The sequence below is a fragment of the Solenopsis invicta genome, chromosome 5 (genome assembly GCF_016802725.1).
Source record: "Solenopsis invicta isolate M01_SB chromosome 5, UNIL_Sinv_3.0, whole genome shotgun sequence".
Lineage (NCBI taxonomy): Eukaryota > Metazoa > Arthropoda > Insecta > Hymenoptera > Formicidae > Solenopsis > Solenopsis invicta.
The window spans coordinates 16731801-16749910 of record NC_052668.1 but is presented as its reverse complement, the minus strand read 5'-3'; the positions used below and the strand labels follow the sequence as shown (position 1 = coordinate 16749910).

The 18110-nt window shown below is 42.0% G+C and overlaps 1 protein-coding gene across 4 annotated transcripts in view; it reads left to right on the top strand.

Moving 5' to 3' along the window:
• The first annotated feature begins 2040 nt into the window (after positions 1-2040).
• Positions 2041-18110, top strand: part of LOC105205829 (nuclear receptor coactivator 6) — a 242440-nt gene continuing 226370 nt past the window's right edge. For 2 of the 4 annotated variants that reach the window (XM_026131897.2, XM_026131896.2), the window contains exon 1: positions 2042-5670. In XM_026131897.2, the coding sequence (XP_025987682.2) occupies positions 4058-5670 (1613 nt within the window). In that variant the 5' untranslated portion in view covers positions 2042-4057. Of the gene's footprint in view, positions 5671-18110 lie in introns of all 4 variants that reach the window. The other 2 variants (XM_026131895.2, XM_026131898.2) reach the window with 2 other exon arrangements.

The following is an 18110-nucleotide window of genomic DNA, read 5'->3' as shown; positions in this document are numbered from 1 at the left end:
TATCTTGTCTAATATTTTTTTTTCTTTTTGCATTTGCCAATGATTTTACTAGCTATTTTAACCAAATCAATGGTTGTCTCCTTAATGGAAATCTCTTTAATGGAAATTTATGTAAGAAAAAAATATCTTTTCATATTTCAGATTTATTTCTACAGGTTTACTCGTTCATTTTCGCCGTATCTTCATCAACGCGCATGAACAGTTGCTTTAGATAATTCATAGATCCTGTTGTACTATATTAAATTAATATACTTTCAATACACATTCACATAATTTACTGTATACATGGTCGTGTACTCGTCTGCAGTTACTATAGCGAATTTTAATAAATAGCCACATATGTCTTGTAATCTTATTTATTATAGGAAAAATTGGTGATTGATTAGGTACTTTTTTTGAGCGTCTTAAATAAATTTGGAACTGTACAATGAGATTATCGATTTTACGCCCTTGCAGATTCGGACCTGAAATTCCTCACAGTTTAATTATACTTGTAAACACACTTGTTTACGCAATTATCCTTTTTAATATTTCTTTTGGTATAATTTGTCAACAAACAAGTGCGCATATTGATTACTAATGTAATAATACATTATATAAATTGTAAGATAGAGATTCTTTCATTGCTAATTAAGTTCTCTTTTTAATTCTTGTTTCAGAAAGATGTCAATATTAATTTATTTTTTAACAGCATAAACGAGAGGACACTTGATTATTTCATTCTTTGATGAATATGAATAGCAAATAAAATTAGAATTGAAAAATGAATTTTTACAGAAATGAGATTAACGTGAGACTTTTTATTCTAGCTCTCAGTTTTCATGCAATCATTATTCTGCGCTAAGAAAAAAAGTTATTAATTTGATTAAAAGTTTTAACTTGATTAAAATTTTTCAGATCAACTATTCATGTATTTGACTTAAAATACTTGAACTCGCTACATAATTTAATAATACACAATTCAATTTAATAATAATTTAATCATATTAAATAGAATTTAATTTAAATGCGTATATGAAGAAATGCAATTAAGTTGAAAAATTTAATTAACAATTTTCCTTTCGATGTGTGAATAATCACAGATTTATAAATCGGCGATTATTTGATTTGTACTTAATTCATGTAAATACAGTAGGTTTGCGAAATGACGATTCATGATCGCTCGTTTCGCTGGATGACTGATTTGAATGACGCTCCACGTGAAAGAGGAGAAGTCATCGTCATTTCGTCGAGAGAAACGAGAAGGAATGGGGAGGGGGAGAGGCGCGATGACGAGCTCTGCAAGCCCGCGGGAACGAGTGCGAGATGAACGCGCGTCCGGTTCGATAGATAGCGGCACCGTTGTCTCTCGCGTCGCGACGCACGACGATGCCTCGCGTTGGGCACGGGTCGATGTTTTTAGCGACGTGCTTAGTGACGTGCGAGTGTGGCCCGAGAACGACAGACAGTCAGCTACAGCCAGCCACACAGCCAGCCGTCGGGATGCCGCGGAGGTTTCTGGGTATGCGGTGGGAGCCATATTTTTTCAATATCAGTTACGCGAACACGGCGTAGCATAGCGTACCGCACGGGCATAGCAGCATCTGGCGGGCACGGCATTCCCCGATCGGTGGTGCCGCGCGCGTGATGTCCGTGTCGGCCGGCGGTGAGTGATCGGGCGCGTTGAACGTAGGACGGCAAACGCGAATCGACGCGCGGGTCGTCGCCGCGTCCGCGCCGCTACCGTCACGAAAATAATATAATATACGGAGGTGAGGAAGCGGGGAAGAAACCCCCGTGAGAAACGGAGTAGCGCGGACCGCGCGCAGGTGTTCGGCACGGCGAGAGGGTTAGTTAACTTAACCCGAGTTCGTAACCGCGCTCGTAGTGCGCGGCTGGTAGTGGTGGTAGTAGTAGTAGTAACGAGCGGTAGTAGTAGTAGTAGTAGTAGTAGTAGTGGTGGTGATCGTCGCGTTGGTAGTGGTGGTTGTAGTGGTGGTGGTAGTACGAGGCAGTGGAAATGGTGCTGGTGGCGGCGGCGGCGGTGGTGGAGGAGGAAGAGTGGCGGTGGTGGTGGTCGTGATACTCGCTGCTGCTGCTGCTGCTGCTGTTGCTGTTGTGACGATGACACAGCGTCATAACACAACGTTCGTCCGTCCGTGCGCGATTTAACCCGAATCGTTACGCCAGCGACGTAAAGTGTGGCTTTTTTTTTTGTACGGCGTGCGCGTTCGCGCCATATTACCGATCGAGCGCCGACTACGGGCGACTCGAGCCGAGCGCCGAGTCCGCCGCCGGCGCGATTAAACTCGCGTATACGCACAGTCAGTGTCGAGGGAGATGGCACGCCGTTCGGTCGTGTTGTCATCGTCGTGAGTTGCGTTCGCGCTGCGTCGTTACGTCGTCGCGCGGATCTCGCGATTGTTGCGTGTCCACGTCTCTCGGTTTTTTCGGTGGCGGCGACACGCCAGCGTGTGCCGTTCGCGTAATGACATAATAATCGCGTGTGCGCGTTTCTTCGTTCGGAGTGCGTGACCGCGACTCGCTCGAGGACGAAGGACGGAGAGAGTAATGTTGCGTAGTGGCTGTGAGTAGAGCCGCGAGTGTGATTCCGCGGGACGAGGTGACTGTGTTTGTTGTTGTGACCGCGAGCGGCGGGGGCGAATCGCAACGGCCTGAATTGAGCTACGCGACGCAGTTAGGCCGCGCGCCGCGTCGTCATTGTCGCGACATCGAGACTGGGGAGAATCTTCGCGTCGCGACGGGAGCTGCGAACGGGTGGTGCGACGCGACGGCTTCAACGAGCCGTCACCTTGAGAGTCCGAGTCCGAGCGCGCGAGACCTTGCTCGTTCGCGCGCGCTCTCTCTCTCTCTCTCTCTCTCGCTCGCTCGGAGACGTAATTCCCCGCCGATAAACAAGCGGCTCGCCTACGCGCGCCGCGCCGGGCCGCCGGCTATGAGAGTTTCGAGTGAAGTTAGCAGCAGTCGCGACCTTGCTCGACGCCGCTGCCGCCACCGCCACCGTCGCTTCGCGCACGATCATGCTACGTAACGACTCGCGACGACGACGCGTGCAACGTTCGCCCGTGCGGCAGAAGGAATCAGCGTGGAACGTCGCCGTCGTGCCCTTGCAGGACGAAGACTTTTGAAAGAGGCCGAAGGAGGAGGAGGTGGAGGCAGGCAGCAGCAGCGGAGCAGCGCGGAGCGCGACTATACAACAGGCGGTGGCGGAAACGCGCGCGCGGAAAGCCGGCCGGCCGGCACTCGAGTACCGGCGTGTAGTGTTCCAATCGCGTTCGCAAGCATTTTGAGCTGGTGTATCTCAACAGGAAGAAGGAGAACACGACGGAGCAGCAACGGTGGAGGAGGGAAAGAAGATAGAGGAACAACGAGTGCCGAATGCGACGATAGCCGATAGAGCCGCCGCCGCGCCGGTTCTCGCGGGAAAGAGGAGAGAGAGAGAGGGAGAGAGAGAGCGAAAGAGCGAGCGAGTGGACTCACGATCGTCGGAGTGCGCGGCGTCCCGCGCCATGCCCGGCGCTCCCCGCCGCGTCAAGGAGGTTAGACGGCCATTGACCGACGGCGGCGAGCAGCAGCAACAGCGGCGACGACGACAGCGTGCACTACGCGCGCCAAGCACGCGCCGGCCTCGAGTACGCGCAACGTAGGGGACAGTTCCCGCCGTTTTTGAAAGGGAGGGACCTCTCCTACCCCCTCCCCCCTCTCCTCCCCTCCACGTTTGAGATCGAGCGCGATTCGCACTCGTCGCGCGAGCAAGCCGGCGCGACTGACATATATATTATGTCGTGCTACGTGTGCCGCGCGGAGGGACGCAACGGTACGTGGTACAACGGCATCGGCGAGAGCGCAGCCACCCGTTCGGGACCGGGAGGTGGCTCATCGTCATCGTCATCGTCATCGTCGAGCGCGTGAGGGATCGTGATCCGGCTCGCGCGACGGAGGATGCGGCAATACTCGCCGCCGGTGTCTCCACGTAGTAGGCGAGCTACGTGCCACGTCGTGCCAGTGATGTCGTGGGTGTCGTCAGGGTCATCCGCAGCGCTGCTGGACCTGGACCATGGCCGGCAAGCCTGAGCAGCCGTCCACGCTCCCTGCTCCCCTGAGTCACGGCCATCAGCATCAGCATCATCATCATCATCATCACCATCAGCAGCAGCAGCATCAGCAACAGCAGCAGCAGTCGCAGCCACCGCAACAATCGCATCAACAGCAAGCTATACAGCAGAATAGCGTTCTAGTGTACGTGTCGGGGGATAACTTTGCGTACGCCACGGCGGTGGGTCAGAATGTCGCCGCGACCGCTGCTGCCGCTATCGCGGTCGGTTATCAGTCGCAGCCGCAACAGCAACAGCAGCAGACGACGCAGCAGCAGTACGCCGGTATCTTGCAGGCACCGCAGGTGGCGACGGCGCAGGCGGTCGCGACTACATTTCCCGCCAAAACCGCCGTATATTGCGCCGACGATACGAACAGCGGCGGCGGCGGCGGCGGTGGAGTCAACGTAGGGAGCAATGTCGCTGCTGCTACTGCTACCACCACCACCACCCCCGCTATCGGCTGTTGCCATCGGCTGAAGCCATCGCTCGAGACGACGTCGTCGACGACGACGGCAGTAGTGGTCGCGGCCAACACCAGTGGTGCGGATGGCGGCGAGTCCAGGCATGCTTCTTCTCTGGCGAGTAACGAGGACGAGGAGGATTACGCGATGCTGTACCGACAGGCCAACCTGGGGCACACGGCGACAGCGTGCGCCACGTCGTCGACGACGACGGCGGCGGCGGCGGCGGCGATGATGACACGGCACGAGAATAAGCGAACGTCGGAGAACGGGGAACACTCGACGGTGGTGGACGGCAACGATCCGATGCTATCCGGCGCGAAGGTGTATCAGACCGCCGCGCGACTCCAGCACGCCGCCGGTGCTGACGCGTACTCCGCGAGGATGAGTGGCGAATACAACGCCACGACGAACAATAGTAGAATCGTAGTCGCGAATCCGGGTGACGTCGGCGGTCTCCTCGTCGGTGGCGACGACGACTGCGTCGCGTACGGTACCTCGACGTCCGTCGGCGGTAGTAACGGTATCGCGCTTCAAAACGCCGGTGAGCAACAGGCGGCGGCGACGGCGGTAGCGGTGACGAGTGTGGACGACAAGAGCCGGCAGCAGCAGCAGCAGGACGGTTTCGATAGTCAGCAGGCCGCCTCCTCGCAGGCGGTGTCGTCGGTAGCGTTGAGCGCGACAGTGGTCGGTGTTGTTGGTGACGGTAGTGCTGGTGTTAGTGGTGCTGGTGCCGCGACCGGTGGCTGCGATTCGGTGAGGTCCGACGAGTCGTCGACGGGGACGACTTACAGCAGCCTCAGCAGCCCCGACGAGAGTCAGCAGAGTCTTCAACAGCCGACGGGACAGCACGACGGCGGCATGCCGGCGAGTAATAATCATCCCGGCGGTGGTAGTGCGTGCGCGCAGCAGGCTGCGCGGCAGCAGCCGCCGTCGCGTGTCAACGGTAGTAACAATAATGGTGTGCAGCATAACGCAGTGGTGTTGACAATGAACGGTAGTGCGGTGATGCAGCAGCAGCAGCAGCAACAACAACAACTACAACTGTCAGCGATCGCCGTGCCACGTGGATGGAAAAGGATATGCACCAACGGGGTCATCATTTATATCAGGTGAGTTTTGATGTCACGCTACCAGTGAGTGACCAGTGGTTCTCGATCTACCTCATCGAGCGAGAGTTGCAACGAGTTCCTCGCGATATCGCGTAGGAACCAGTGTTTGCCCTTATCTATGGAAAATTATCTAGATAAAGAAATAGCTTTGACTTGTCTTTATCTCCAGATTATTATAATGTGTGTGCACATTCTCTTCATCTTTATCTTCATCTTATAAAAGAAGTGTTATTTTTTTTCAAGTTATTTAAGATAATGTGAACATTAGCGAGAGAGAATGAAATATTTTCTTTAGGTCTTCAACCTTCAAGTTAGCATTTATCTTAACAAGAAAATTTTTTAAAGCGATAACGGAGTTGTGTTCCCCGTTTTCATTTGCGTACTGATTCAGAAAGGAATATTTTTTTTGCCAGATTAAATTATTTGGAGAACTTTTGTTTTTAAGATATAAAAATTCAGAAATAAAAATATAAATGTTATTTTCATATCCTCATGAAAGATAAAATTATATATGGTTTTATTTACGTAGATAAAATCATGTATAATTTTATTTTTTTTATGTGTATAAATTGAAATTAAATTATCTTATCTGTGATACACTTATAATTTGTAATTTACCTTATCTTTATCGAGATAATTTTAATTTAAGCGCAACACTGGTAAAAACAAAAACGGAAGAAAAAGAAAAAGTAACGCGATAATTAATACGTAAGCTTTACTTTATGGAAACACGCTTACTCATAGTCAGACTATTCGTATAGAATTATTAATTTGTCTTTAAATAAAAAATTTTTTTATAACTCACAACTTTTCAAATAATTTCTCGATATCTTTTGTTTAAATTCTTCTTTCTCGCAACCGTTTAAAAAAGAAAAAAATGTTTTCAGTTTTTCTAATATGACTCAGCGCGGTGACGCAAATCGATAATCATTGGTCTAATGCTTGCGCAACACACATATGCCCGAAACGTGGCGTTCGATTTCTTGGAACAAAAAATTCCACGACGCTTTCGTGATGACGCAATCCTATTTCTTCTGTCTCACGAAAATGGCTCGGACGTACGAAGTTAATTCTCGTGCGCATTAGCGGACGCTTTTAATTCGTCGGCTTAAGCAGAGCCGACCGACGGCTCGAGGCATCGACCCGAAATTAAAACGTAGCGTAGCCTTCGTTTCGCTAATGGAATTAAACTACGTCCAGTTTAAACGTACTGTCAGGTGCGATATAAATCTAGCAAAACGCGAACATCGAGGCCGCTGTAATTTTTCTTCCCCGATAATTAATTGATTTATAGAAATTTACACAGTACACATAGGTAACTCTGGATCGGTAATATGAAACATATTTCACTTTAAAGTTAATTTATTCCAAGGCAAGTGGACGAATTTTTCGAATCTTGGTATAAATATCCTTTAAATCTTGGTGAAAAATTCTTTTTAGAAATACGATATTTTCTTGAGAATTCGAAATAGCTCCTTGGCAGTTTTAGTATTTTTCGAAATACTTTTGACACTGAGAGCAAATAAAATAGTTTCAGCAATTATAAATTTGACAACTCGGAAATTTAAGTGTCTGTCACTAATTTTACAAAATAATAAAGTACCAAGGTAATACTAAATACTAAAAAAATATAGTTTCTGCAATTTATTTTCTGCACTATCAATTGATAATGGAATAACGACTCAACTATATTATGATACATTAGTTATTCATACACATAAGTAAGAATTATATTTTTTCAGTAAAACATTTTAATGAAGCATAATGCCGTAATAACTAATTAATTATTTACTACATCATACTTTGGCATCAATAATGCATTCTTTGTTGAGACTAATTTGTATAAAGCCGATTAAGTATTCATATACGACAGCAGTGATGGTGTAGCATCCTAAGTGCCAAATAAAAAAAATTTCAATTGATTCTGCTTATTTCGTTCCGCTTAACTTATAAGATGCAGGAACGAATGATGTTAGGCTCAAATTTTTCGTTGCTACATTTGTGTTGCTATTTGTAATTGTTTAACGAATAGTTATAATATTTTCTTAATTCATATAATTTATTTATTGTTCTTATTACAACTTTATAATGCATAATTGAGACGCAATTTGTCCTTAAATTTCTAGTTCCTGATACGATTGTTTTCTCGTGAGTACATTGAAATTCAAATCGATTCTGATTTGAATAAAAAAGCTATCAATTATTTTTCTTCTAATGAAAACAAATTAGTTTACTCGTATCTTCGGTTCTTCGTTTCTTACATGTAAGGGTCATAATTTTTTCCGAAACGCGTCAGGACTCCTAAGAGTTTCGAGTTGATTACATCGGAAGAATCGCAATTACGTGAGAAATCTGAAAGCAGAGTGTTAACTGCGCAGTAATATTACGTTTTCAATCACTGGAGGTTCGAGGAGGCAATCGAAACGCGGAACGCTCCTAGCGGAAGTGACGTGTTATTTGTTTCTTTTCACGCTTGTGCACGCGGCGGCGCCTCGAAAATAGCGCGCAGCGCTTCGTAGACGCGCGCTTCATCATCCGAGTTTAGATTCAGTCAGCTGTTCGGGCAGATCTCAGAAGGGCCCACGGGGGCGTTCGGAGCCCTTTCGACTCTTTGTAATCTGATCGCGTAAAAAAAACACGACTTTTGAGAGTTAGGGGCCTTCGACTTTACACCGTCTTTCCCGTTGCATGGAAAGCCTGGAAGATGCCCTTTTCCCCCTCCTTAGTCGTTATTGTACTTTTACGGCTCCTTTGAAACATCGGTCGGAGGTCGCTTTCATCTTTTGTTGCTACTCTAATTCTTATTTTCTGCTTATATCGAGATGCGCCTATATTTCATAGCTCTTTTGCGACGTCTGAGATATAATACGAAGGTACGTTCGCTCGAGGTGCACGTGGCATGAATGCTGTTTTGTAGACAAAAGGTACTGATGTGTAGATAATATTGTGGAGTCACGCTTTAACCTCCAGTAAATTCTTCTGTTAAATTCATTTTTTTTCGTTCAATTCATTTTCCCTCTCTTCTATTTATTTTTATCGTAGAAAGAGAGAAAGTGAATTTAGAGTTGAGAGAATTTTTATGATAATTAGAATTAACGTTTATGATATTTTATGATATGATATTTTAATATCACGATTTTAAATAAAATGAAATAAATGATGGGCCATAATTTTAAACTAGACCGTTTAAGTATAATTAAATAAGTGAAGAAAAAAATATTTTATTTTAATTTTAAATACTTTTTTCAATTTTTATAAACTGCATGCCGAATACCGGTTTTATTGCGCAATATTATAAACTGAAGTTAGAAATAATATCATAAATTATATTAAACGTCAATTTAATAATAGTGCACCTCAAAAAACTGTAATAATTTATTACAAAAAAATATTCTTTGGCTGGAGTAAGGTGTTTACAGTTTATAAAAACTACAAATGTATTCAAGATTTATACATAAAATAATATTAAGCAGCCTCGGTTGTTTCTTTACTTACTTGTGTCATTAATTAAAAAAAAAAAAAATTGCATACGGCAAAATCAAATAATAAAGAATGTCTGAGATTCATCCGTTTAAGTTAATCTCGTCGACACTCGAATTGTCGTGTTTCGCAATACGTACGTGGATTGAAGCAAGCGATTTTCTTTGCTGGAAAGGGAGAGGCGTGATTGGTAAGACAGGCTTATCCTCGACGATCGCGTAATATGATTTAAGGGATCAGCTGCGAGAAGCGGCAACCTTTTCCTTTGTGCGGCTGAGAAGGGCGGCTTGATTCTTGGGTGTCCTGCGAGAAACGCAAAGGGCAACGCCTCGTGGCGTAACCATAAAGCGTAGGAGATCTGACCTGGTCTGTCTGTCCCAAAAACCTCCTCGTTAAAACGATCCTTTCCGGGCTGGCGGGAGTCACGCTTTAAACGACGTTTAAAGGGCCTGAACAAACAATGCTGAGCCTTAAACGGGTCCGAGTCTCACTGGCTCTCGGCCTTCTTCCTCTCTTCGGTCCGTCCTATCTCTTTGGATTGAATCGGCTAACCATGCGATCATTCGCCTACTTTTCTTTAGTCTTGCTAGTTCGAGATACACTTCGAGATGGACTTAAATCGCGTAATTTTTTCACTATTTTCCTTTCATACAATTAAACATAAAAAAATTGGTTCTATAATGCACAGAGTTACTAGAGAAAGTTGAAGAAAAGTAAGTTGTGTATAGAGCGGAATACTTAAAGAAGTTAAATTACTTAAATCACGTATATATCTATAGTCAAGGATATAGTACTTAAAGATAATGTATGTCTATTTAACTTTATAATAGGTTGTGCTTGAAGAATTTAAACTGCGAAGAATGTTAGCAAATTGATTAAAGAATATTAAATTTAATTAACAAGAGGAGGACCAACTTTTAAGAGAACTCACGAATTTCGCCAAATTTGAAATATGTTATACTATACCCTGTCACTAATATGTGGTAACTCGTATCATTCCGCAATATTTTTTTAGAAATCATTGTTCACAGTGTGATGTATGCACCGAGTTCGTAACAGCCTTTAGCAGGTAGCAAAGCGTGGTCGAACAAACAAGACGAGAGGTCAAAATGCTGGCTGTCATACGTTCTATTTTCTCTGCTGATCTACTTTTTTTTCTTTGCAGCTTTTTTAAAATTAAATTTTCAATTAAATTAGTTATTAAATAATTTATTGGATAAAAAAAGAAAATTAAAATTGTTTGCATATTTTTGAGCAATAATTCTAAAGAAAATACTGATTTATTATTTAATAGAAATATAAAAAAAATATTTAGAAAATTGTAAAGTCTATTTTATGTATTGTATAAAATTACAATTATTTTAATCTCGGTATTATTTTAATTTTATCAGTTTTTATGATAATTATTATTTAAATACATGTAAAAATTCTTGTTTTGATTCGAATGATATTCCCAAAGTTTATATCATTTACAATTTACGGATATTTATATACTGCACATATTTCATACGTTTTGTTCATATATTTTTTTGTATAAAATTACAAATAGAATTCTGTCCCGAAGTCTGTCGTGAATTATAGATCGTATAAAGTGGATTTAATATTCTAGCTGCTCGCTTTCTGTTTATTCGACCACACTTACCACTTGCGAATCTCTCTTTCGAACCCGAAAATGGAAAATTTCAAACAATTATTTCTCGAAAACTATAGTGCAATGTAAGAGTTGTTTTATCTAAGGGATATGTTACCACGTAAGAATGTTTTGCGAAATCCATGGGATCAGAGATTGGTTCTCCACTTGTTTAAGCGTTGTCGTGGAACAATCTCGTACATGTACCTGTCAAATGAGGGTCCGACCGAGATCTTCGACATTTCTTGTTGCGAGGCAGCTTTCTCGCGAGATTCCACGGCGTCATCGATCCTATGGCGGAGTACGGTGTACCGCGAAACGCGGAGGACGAACGGGTTCTATCGCGTACAGGAAGCGAGAAGGAAGCCGGGCATACAAGCAGGAAGGGAAGAGAGAGGAATTTCGTTGAATCGCGCGATCATTGATTTACGGTGGTACCTCGTAAATACCGGCGGTGATGTACGATCGTGACCGCACACTCTCGGTTCGCACACCGCCACGAGTCCTATCCTTCTTTCTTCTTTCCTCCCTCCCTCCCCCCCTGCCGAGCGTCTTTTTCCTTCGTTCTTTGCCACCGACATTTCCTTTGCGGGGACGGAGCCTCTACTTGATTTATAATACGTATCGGTCCCTTGTCTCTCCCTCTGTACATGCCTCCTAGAGAATGCTTGGATTCCGCTGACCATCCTTCCTCGTGACCGTTCTCCTATCATGCTATTCGCCCCTTGACACTACCGAGAGGACCACGACGAATTCTTTTTTTTTTTTTCGTTTCACTTTTATCCCTTTTTCCCCTTTTTCCTTAGTTATTCGAATTTTATCTGTCGACCACTGCATCTTTCAAATATAGGCCGTTCATCCGGAACAAAACAGCGATTCGTATTCATATTGAATCTTCATTGTCAATGAGAGAAATATTGGTGAGATAGACCAAACGTTTAGTTGAGTAATGATCAAATGAATTTTATAATTACTAAATAATTGCAATTGTTTTGACAATCTATAGCCTTAAGCAAACAATTTCATACAACTTATAGCCAAATGTTTCATTAAACGTAACCAAGTTTTTTTTGGTACCAGTGTCTACTTTGAAATTCATTCGATCACTATTTAACCAAACGTTCGTTTAACATTTCTCTCAATGTCGTGATTTTTGTTACACGTTTGCTTAAGAACTCGTAAAAGAACACGAGGCGTAAACAGGTTTAGCCTTCGGAAATTTAATCAAAATTTTTGGAATTGCTTATTTTCGCGCAGTTGCTTTGAATATTCATCAGGATACTTGTTCGGGCACTCACCATGTCACTCAAGATTAATCTTAATGAAGATTCATATTATTAGCATAGGAAAAAAATATCAATACGAAATCTCTTCAGTTTCTAAAATAAGCTAAAAAGCAAACTAAAAATAAACTAAATAGTACAATATTCTTTCTTAACTTTATAAAACGTTTGTAGTGCAAGTCAAAATTTATTTATTATATCGTTTATTAATCTTTTCTAGTAATTATTTCTTTTTGCACGTTTACACTGTGCAATGCGTTAACAACGTACTCTCGAGATTAAGTTGCACTTGCGGGGAAAAATTTAGGTTATCATTCGTGGCCGGAGTCGCGAGTACATTGATATCACGTAGAAGAGATGAGAGACACGAGGAGGTCGAGGGGATCACGGATTTCGGGGAGAGGTGGATTAGCGAGAGGAAGAGAGAGAGAGAGAGAGAGAGAGAGAGAGAGAGAGAGAGAGAGAGAGAGAGAGTGGAGCAGAATGAGCGATAGTTGCGCAACCACACCTCCGCCGCCGCCGCCGAGCGGCGATTACGCAAACGTGATAATTAATTGCCAGTGTTCTCTGTTTAATGACTCGTCAAGTCGTTCGCTAAACACGCCAAATTGCCGCGACGTCACGAAAATCGCTATACAGGTGCATCGTTGCGTGTCGAAACTGTTAATCCTACGCGGCGGTTTATTGCGTAACTGCGAAACTTTTTTTTCCTTGCGACATTTTTCTCGGTCATCTTCATTGTTTTTTGAGACTCGATGTATAAATGCGAAGAAGTTTGACTTTGGTATCATTGGAAACTTGGTATCAAAAGAATGATAAATGTTACATTATATCCAGAGAATTATTTTATTATTGAAGAATTTTATCATCTTTAATCATATTTTAGATGTTATGTAGTTACTTGTTTATTACAAAAAAATTACGCGAACGATATATAGACCGGGTTACGCCATCATACGCCAGTATGATTTATTTGACATCACCGCGATTAAAAACGATAAAAGATGAGATTGAAACTCGACTCTTTGCGATCATATCTTGTGTAAATGGCCGTGGAATAAATAAAGACGTGACGGGATCTTTCTTTCTCTCTTAATGAATAGTTAAAATAGATGGTAGCACAAATTCATTTTAAAGACGTTTAATAATTTTTTTGCGAAAAATTTAAAACACTTTTTTTTTTTTAGAAAATTATATCTTTTTTGGTATTTTCCGTTTGTATACCGTGAAACGATGTAACTGATCTTCTTGAATTTTTTGTTGCATCCAATGATGAGGGGAAGCTAATGTTGAGTAGAATTTGATAAAAAGAACACACGTGCTTAAGTACGTTCATGATGGATATTGTTAAAACTGTGTCGGAAAGGTCTGAAACGGAGTAGATCCTTCGTAGAACACGCTCTAGAAGGGTGGTCTCGTAAAATAGAACTAAAAAAAAAATCAGAAAGAGCGACTCAGGCATTTTTTTTTTTTGAGGTGAATGCCACGTGTTTCCAACTGTGCTGTCGTCTTCCGTCTCTCTCTGTTCCGTCTTTCTCTTTCTTCGATGATCCTTCGATGATCTCTCTTGATCTTCTCTCTTTTCTTGATCCGCTCTTTTCGGTTTGACTCGACTCTATTTTGCTTTTTATAAATTATATGGAATAGGACAATCCTGATGGATATCATCAGATCATGCCGAAATTATTGTGACTCGCAATTCTAACATAATTTTTTCTAACTACTTCTTTGCAACGTGTAAGACTCTAATTAGACGGAAATCAAATTGTTTTAACTCCACTCCGGTTATCTGACGCTGAGGATTTTTTTTTCTTTTTTTTTTTGCCAATAGCTGCGGGCACCAGGAACTGTTTCGTTTTTTTCAGCGTTCTGTTACGCCTCGTGGATGGCCACATCGAAATTGATAGATTCGATCTATGTTGAGAATAGTAAACCATAGGAGATTCGATTACATACATTAGTTTTCCCCCCTTTTTTTTACCCAGAAATATAAAACGCTAAAGAGATAATTAAAAACATATATTAACATTCTGTACTCACGATTCGGCAATTTTAGTTTACGCTGCAAAAAAGTTTTTTTTGATCAAATTATTTTCTTTGATATAAATAAATATTAATTAGTAAAAATATTTTATTTTTAAACTTAGAAAATGTTTTTTTTTTAATCAAAGAAATAAAGTTAAAAAATATATTTATTTAAAAATAAAAAAATTTTTTTTTCTGTATACGAATTTCTTTGAAAAACTAAAAGCCCTGTCATTAATTATAATATTTATATACAGCTTCTTTTTCAAACAATGATAAACAACGATACAAATACTTACTGGAGATGTTAAAGAATATGTGAGAGTCGTTGAAGAATTTTTTTATATCATGTAAAAGTAATGGAAATTAATTCAGAAGTATCTCAACATATATAGAAATGATGCTAAAAAAATAACATGTGCGCAGAATGTTAATATGATATGTTTTGTAAGAATAGCGTAACACAAGGAATAAAAGAGCATGATATAAAAATTGCAAGTGACATAATTATAGCTACGTGAAGAAATTCGATATCATAATAGAAAATCGATCCTACATAGAATGAATGTTACTCATAAAAAAACAGCCAAGTGCTAAAGATACGTAACACGATTTCCGTTGCGGATTTATTTAAATGAGAGAAATGTAACATTGATAAATACAGACTCTTAGAAATTGGTAATTGCCAGGTAAGCATTCATGGCACTTAGCCACTCACGATTTACGTCAGCGAAGAATTCGCGATATTCTTGTCGCGAGAAATAGAATTTCTAGCCTAGCTGAAGAGAGAGTCACTGCCTCTGATTGAGATATTAATAAAGTTAAGTAAAGTGAGAGAGAGAGAGAGAGAGAGAGAGACGCACATACGCCCGCGGTTAGAGATGCTTCGCGGTTTACAAGTCCTGCGTGATCGTCAATCGCAGCTTGACTATCTCGAATAACGCTCAGTCGCCGACCGACACGGTATTTTCGTCGAAGCCTTGGATCACTTTCAACGTATTCAGTATTGAGTAATGGGCTAATTATAGTTTTCACTTGTTCCAAAACTCTCTGGTAGAAATCGACAGTCGCTGAACGCGAAGCCGGAATTTATTCATTCGTAAATTATTCCTCCTCAATTATCAGCGCAATTCCTACAAATTTAATGATGCCGCGATTGCTTTTTTCCCGATCAAGATTAAATCAACAATATCATCCAGTTCCGTGTTAATTGAGTTACATTTATCGATATCTTAATTAATAACTTAATTACTCGCCATTCGCGATTCGATGTGATTTCGATATTTTCTATTTGTATTTCATATATATTAACAGCTTGCATAAATTTGCGATTGTTTTAATCGCATTCGGTATTTAATGCTGAATGCATATCAATGTCTTACGGCGTACTGCAGACTTATCTTCATCTCTTTCGTTCCTTTTTTTTTTTTTCTTTTTTGCTCACATCGGGAGCGATAGTCTTTCCCACGTACGTGTCGACGGACATCTTTTTCAGACGCGCCTTATATCTCTTTTTGGTTTCCTGTCGTTGAGGATCTATGCGAAGAACATACGCGGAACGTAATTTATTGCGGTGCTGATTGTACGCAGTACGGCGCCGCGTGGCGTGTTTCCGAGCCGATACCATCAGGAATACGCACCTGGTCCGTGTTCGAAGTATATGTACCACGTAGCGCGTCTCGCGGCGATTAAACAAAGACACGCCGTACACGCTGTCGCGATAAGCCTTCGTTAAACATTTGAAAAATCTGTGTTTGCTCGCGATTACCCGTGAAAATATTTTCCGTGCGGCATTATTACTTCGCTGAACTCTTTATACGCCACTGCGCGTTCAGTTGCGTATGCTATTTTACGACAGGGTAAAGCACGATGGAACTGCTTTCAAGACTTTTACGCGTAATATCATAAAGCATCGACACAAAAGAGAAATATAAATTCGGTGAAGAGAAATAGCCAGAGAAATAAATTTTTATACGAAAATTGTTACACGATTATTGCGCGATCTTTTGAAACGCTTATGCTAATGATATTGTTAATAATATCGTAATCGCTATTCAAGCTCGTGCAACGAGCATTTAACAGTCTATCAGAGGAGAATTAAAGTTACAAGAGTCATTCCAGATTACTGAAATTAGATATCTTGTCCGTACAATTAAGGATGTACCGTGCGATCCCAAAGTAAACAAAATGTGTTTAATATTAACACTTTAAATAAATTATATACATGTGAAAGTTGTGTGAACAAGATTAGAGTTTTATAGTTTATTTACTCTATTTGTAATTAAAAATTCAATTATTTTTTTACAACAGAAAAATTTCAATTATTTCGTGTAAGTACTTTAAGCATTCGAGATGATTTACGCAAACTTTTATTGCGATTTCAAGATAGAAAAACGTCGCTAAATTTTTTCTCTTTTTAAATGCAACATAAAACAATCTGTAATTTTTACAAAGTGTTAATTTTGAGAAATGTTCTACACTAATTGTGAGAGAAATATTTAGCGAGATAGATTAAACGTTTAGTTAAATAGTGATGAAATGCATTTTATAGCTTTAATTAATATATAATTGTTTTGACTAAGCAATCTGCAGCCTTAATGAAACAATAATTGTTTTTATAAAACTATTACCAAATGGTTCGTTAAATGTAACTAAGTTTTTGGTACCAGTGACTAGAAAATTCACTTGATTATTATTCAACTAAAGGTTTCGTTGATATTTCTCTCAGTGCACACATCTTTAAATATTAACTTAATCTTTAAGGATAATCGAGATAGAGAAGACGGCGTAACATCGCCGCGCGTCCCCGTTTTACAATGGATCTCCGCTACATTATTGCGAGTTTGCACAGCACACAAGAACGGGACAATATATCGCTATTGAATGCACTATCGCGATCCTCCGCGCCACTCCGCGCCGGCAGAACTCGATTTGATCTTGAATCGTCGCTATCATCGATCCACACAGCAATTTCGCGCGTCATGCGAGCATTATTATTGCACGCTCGGAACTAAATTAAGCGCGTAGGAGCAAAGGTAATTTGTGCTGATAACGAGCCACCCACGTAAGCGCATTGAATGAGCGAGCAAGTAGCTTGGCTCGCACTGCGCGACTGCCGCCGATCGTTCCTTGCTCGGTATTAATTCCCGCGCAACAACGATAGAAACGATATTATTGCTCCCGTAATGTCGTATCGATTTAACTATCTCTATCTCTATTTCCTCCTCCCCCCCTCCCCACCTCACCTCCCGCTGCCCTTTCTCACTCAGATGCGCAACAGGGATTATTTCGACCCCGCCGATCCCGGAAATTAATATTCTCCGACCGCGAATAATACGTATCGCGGATTATCATCGCTCTTAACCGCTAGCGCGAACGCACGCCTGTGTACGGTATATACGTACGGCGTGTACCCGGCTTTCCGCGGAATTAATTTTAAACGGCGCTTGATATAACGTGCGTGCGCGCGCGCGAGCGCGATCCTTTACATTCGAACTATTTGCAGGGCCATTCCGCCGGATTCATAAAACTTTCACGGCCCGCTCGTGAGAGCTCGTGAGAGAGAGGCAAAGTCGGGATGAAGGCACGTTTAATTTTAAGGCCTCGCTCGACGATGAAACACGCGTTAAACCTTTTCACAAGCTCCCCCCACCCTCTCCTCCATCCGTGATAAAAATTTATCGTCATTCCGCTCTTAATATCGCATGTTTATGCGCCGTGCTATCGAGAATGTTCGAACGCAATGAGAAAGAAAGAGTCTGGATTCATCTTCTTTTCTCTCCTTCCTCGAATACAGGAGGATAGAACCGTGGTATAACGTCCCGCAAATCGAGCAATAATTCGCGAGACACATTTAGGTGCCAGACAGACGTGTTTAAATTTATTCCTCGTCGACCCCATGCCAACATGGCAACCACTCCTCCGTTCTTGTTTCTTCGATGTTAACTGGCTCCGCTTAATTTATGAACCTTACGGATATAAAAGCCCCCGGCGCGCGCGTCTGGAGTGCGCTTATCGCGCGA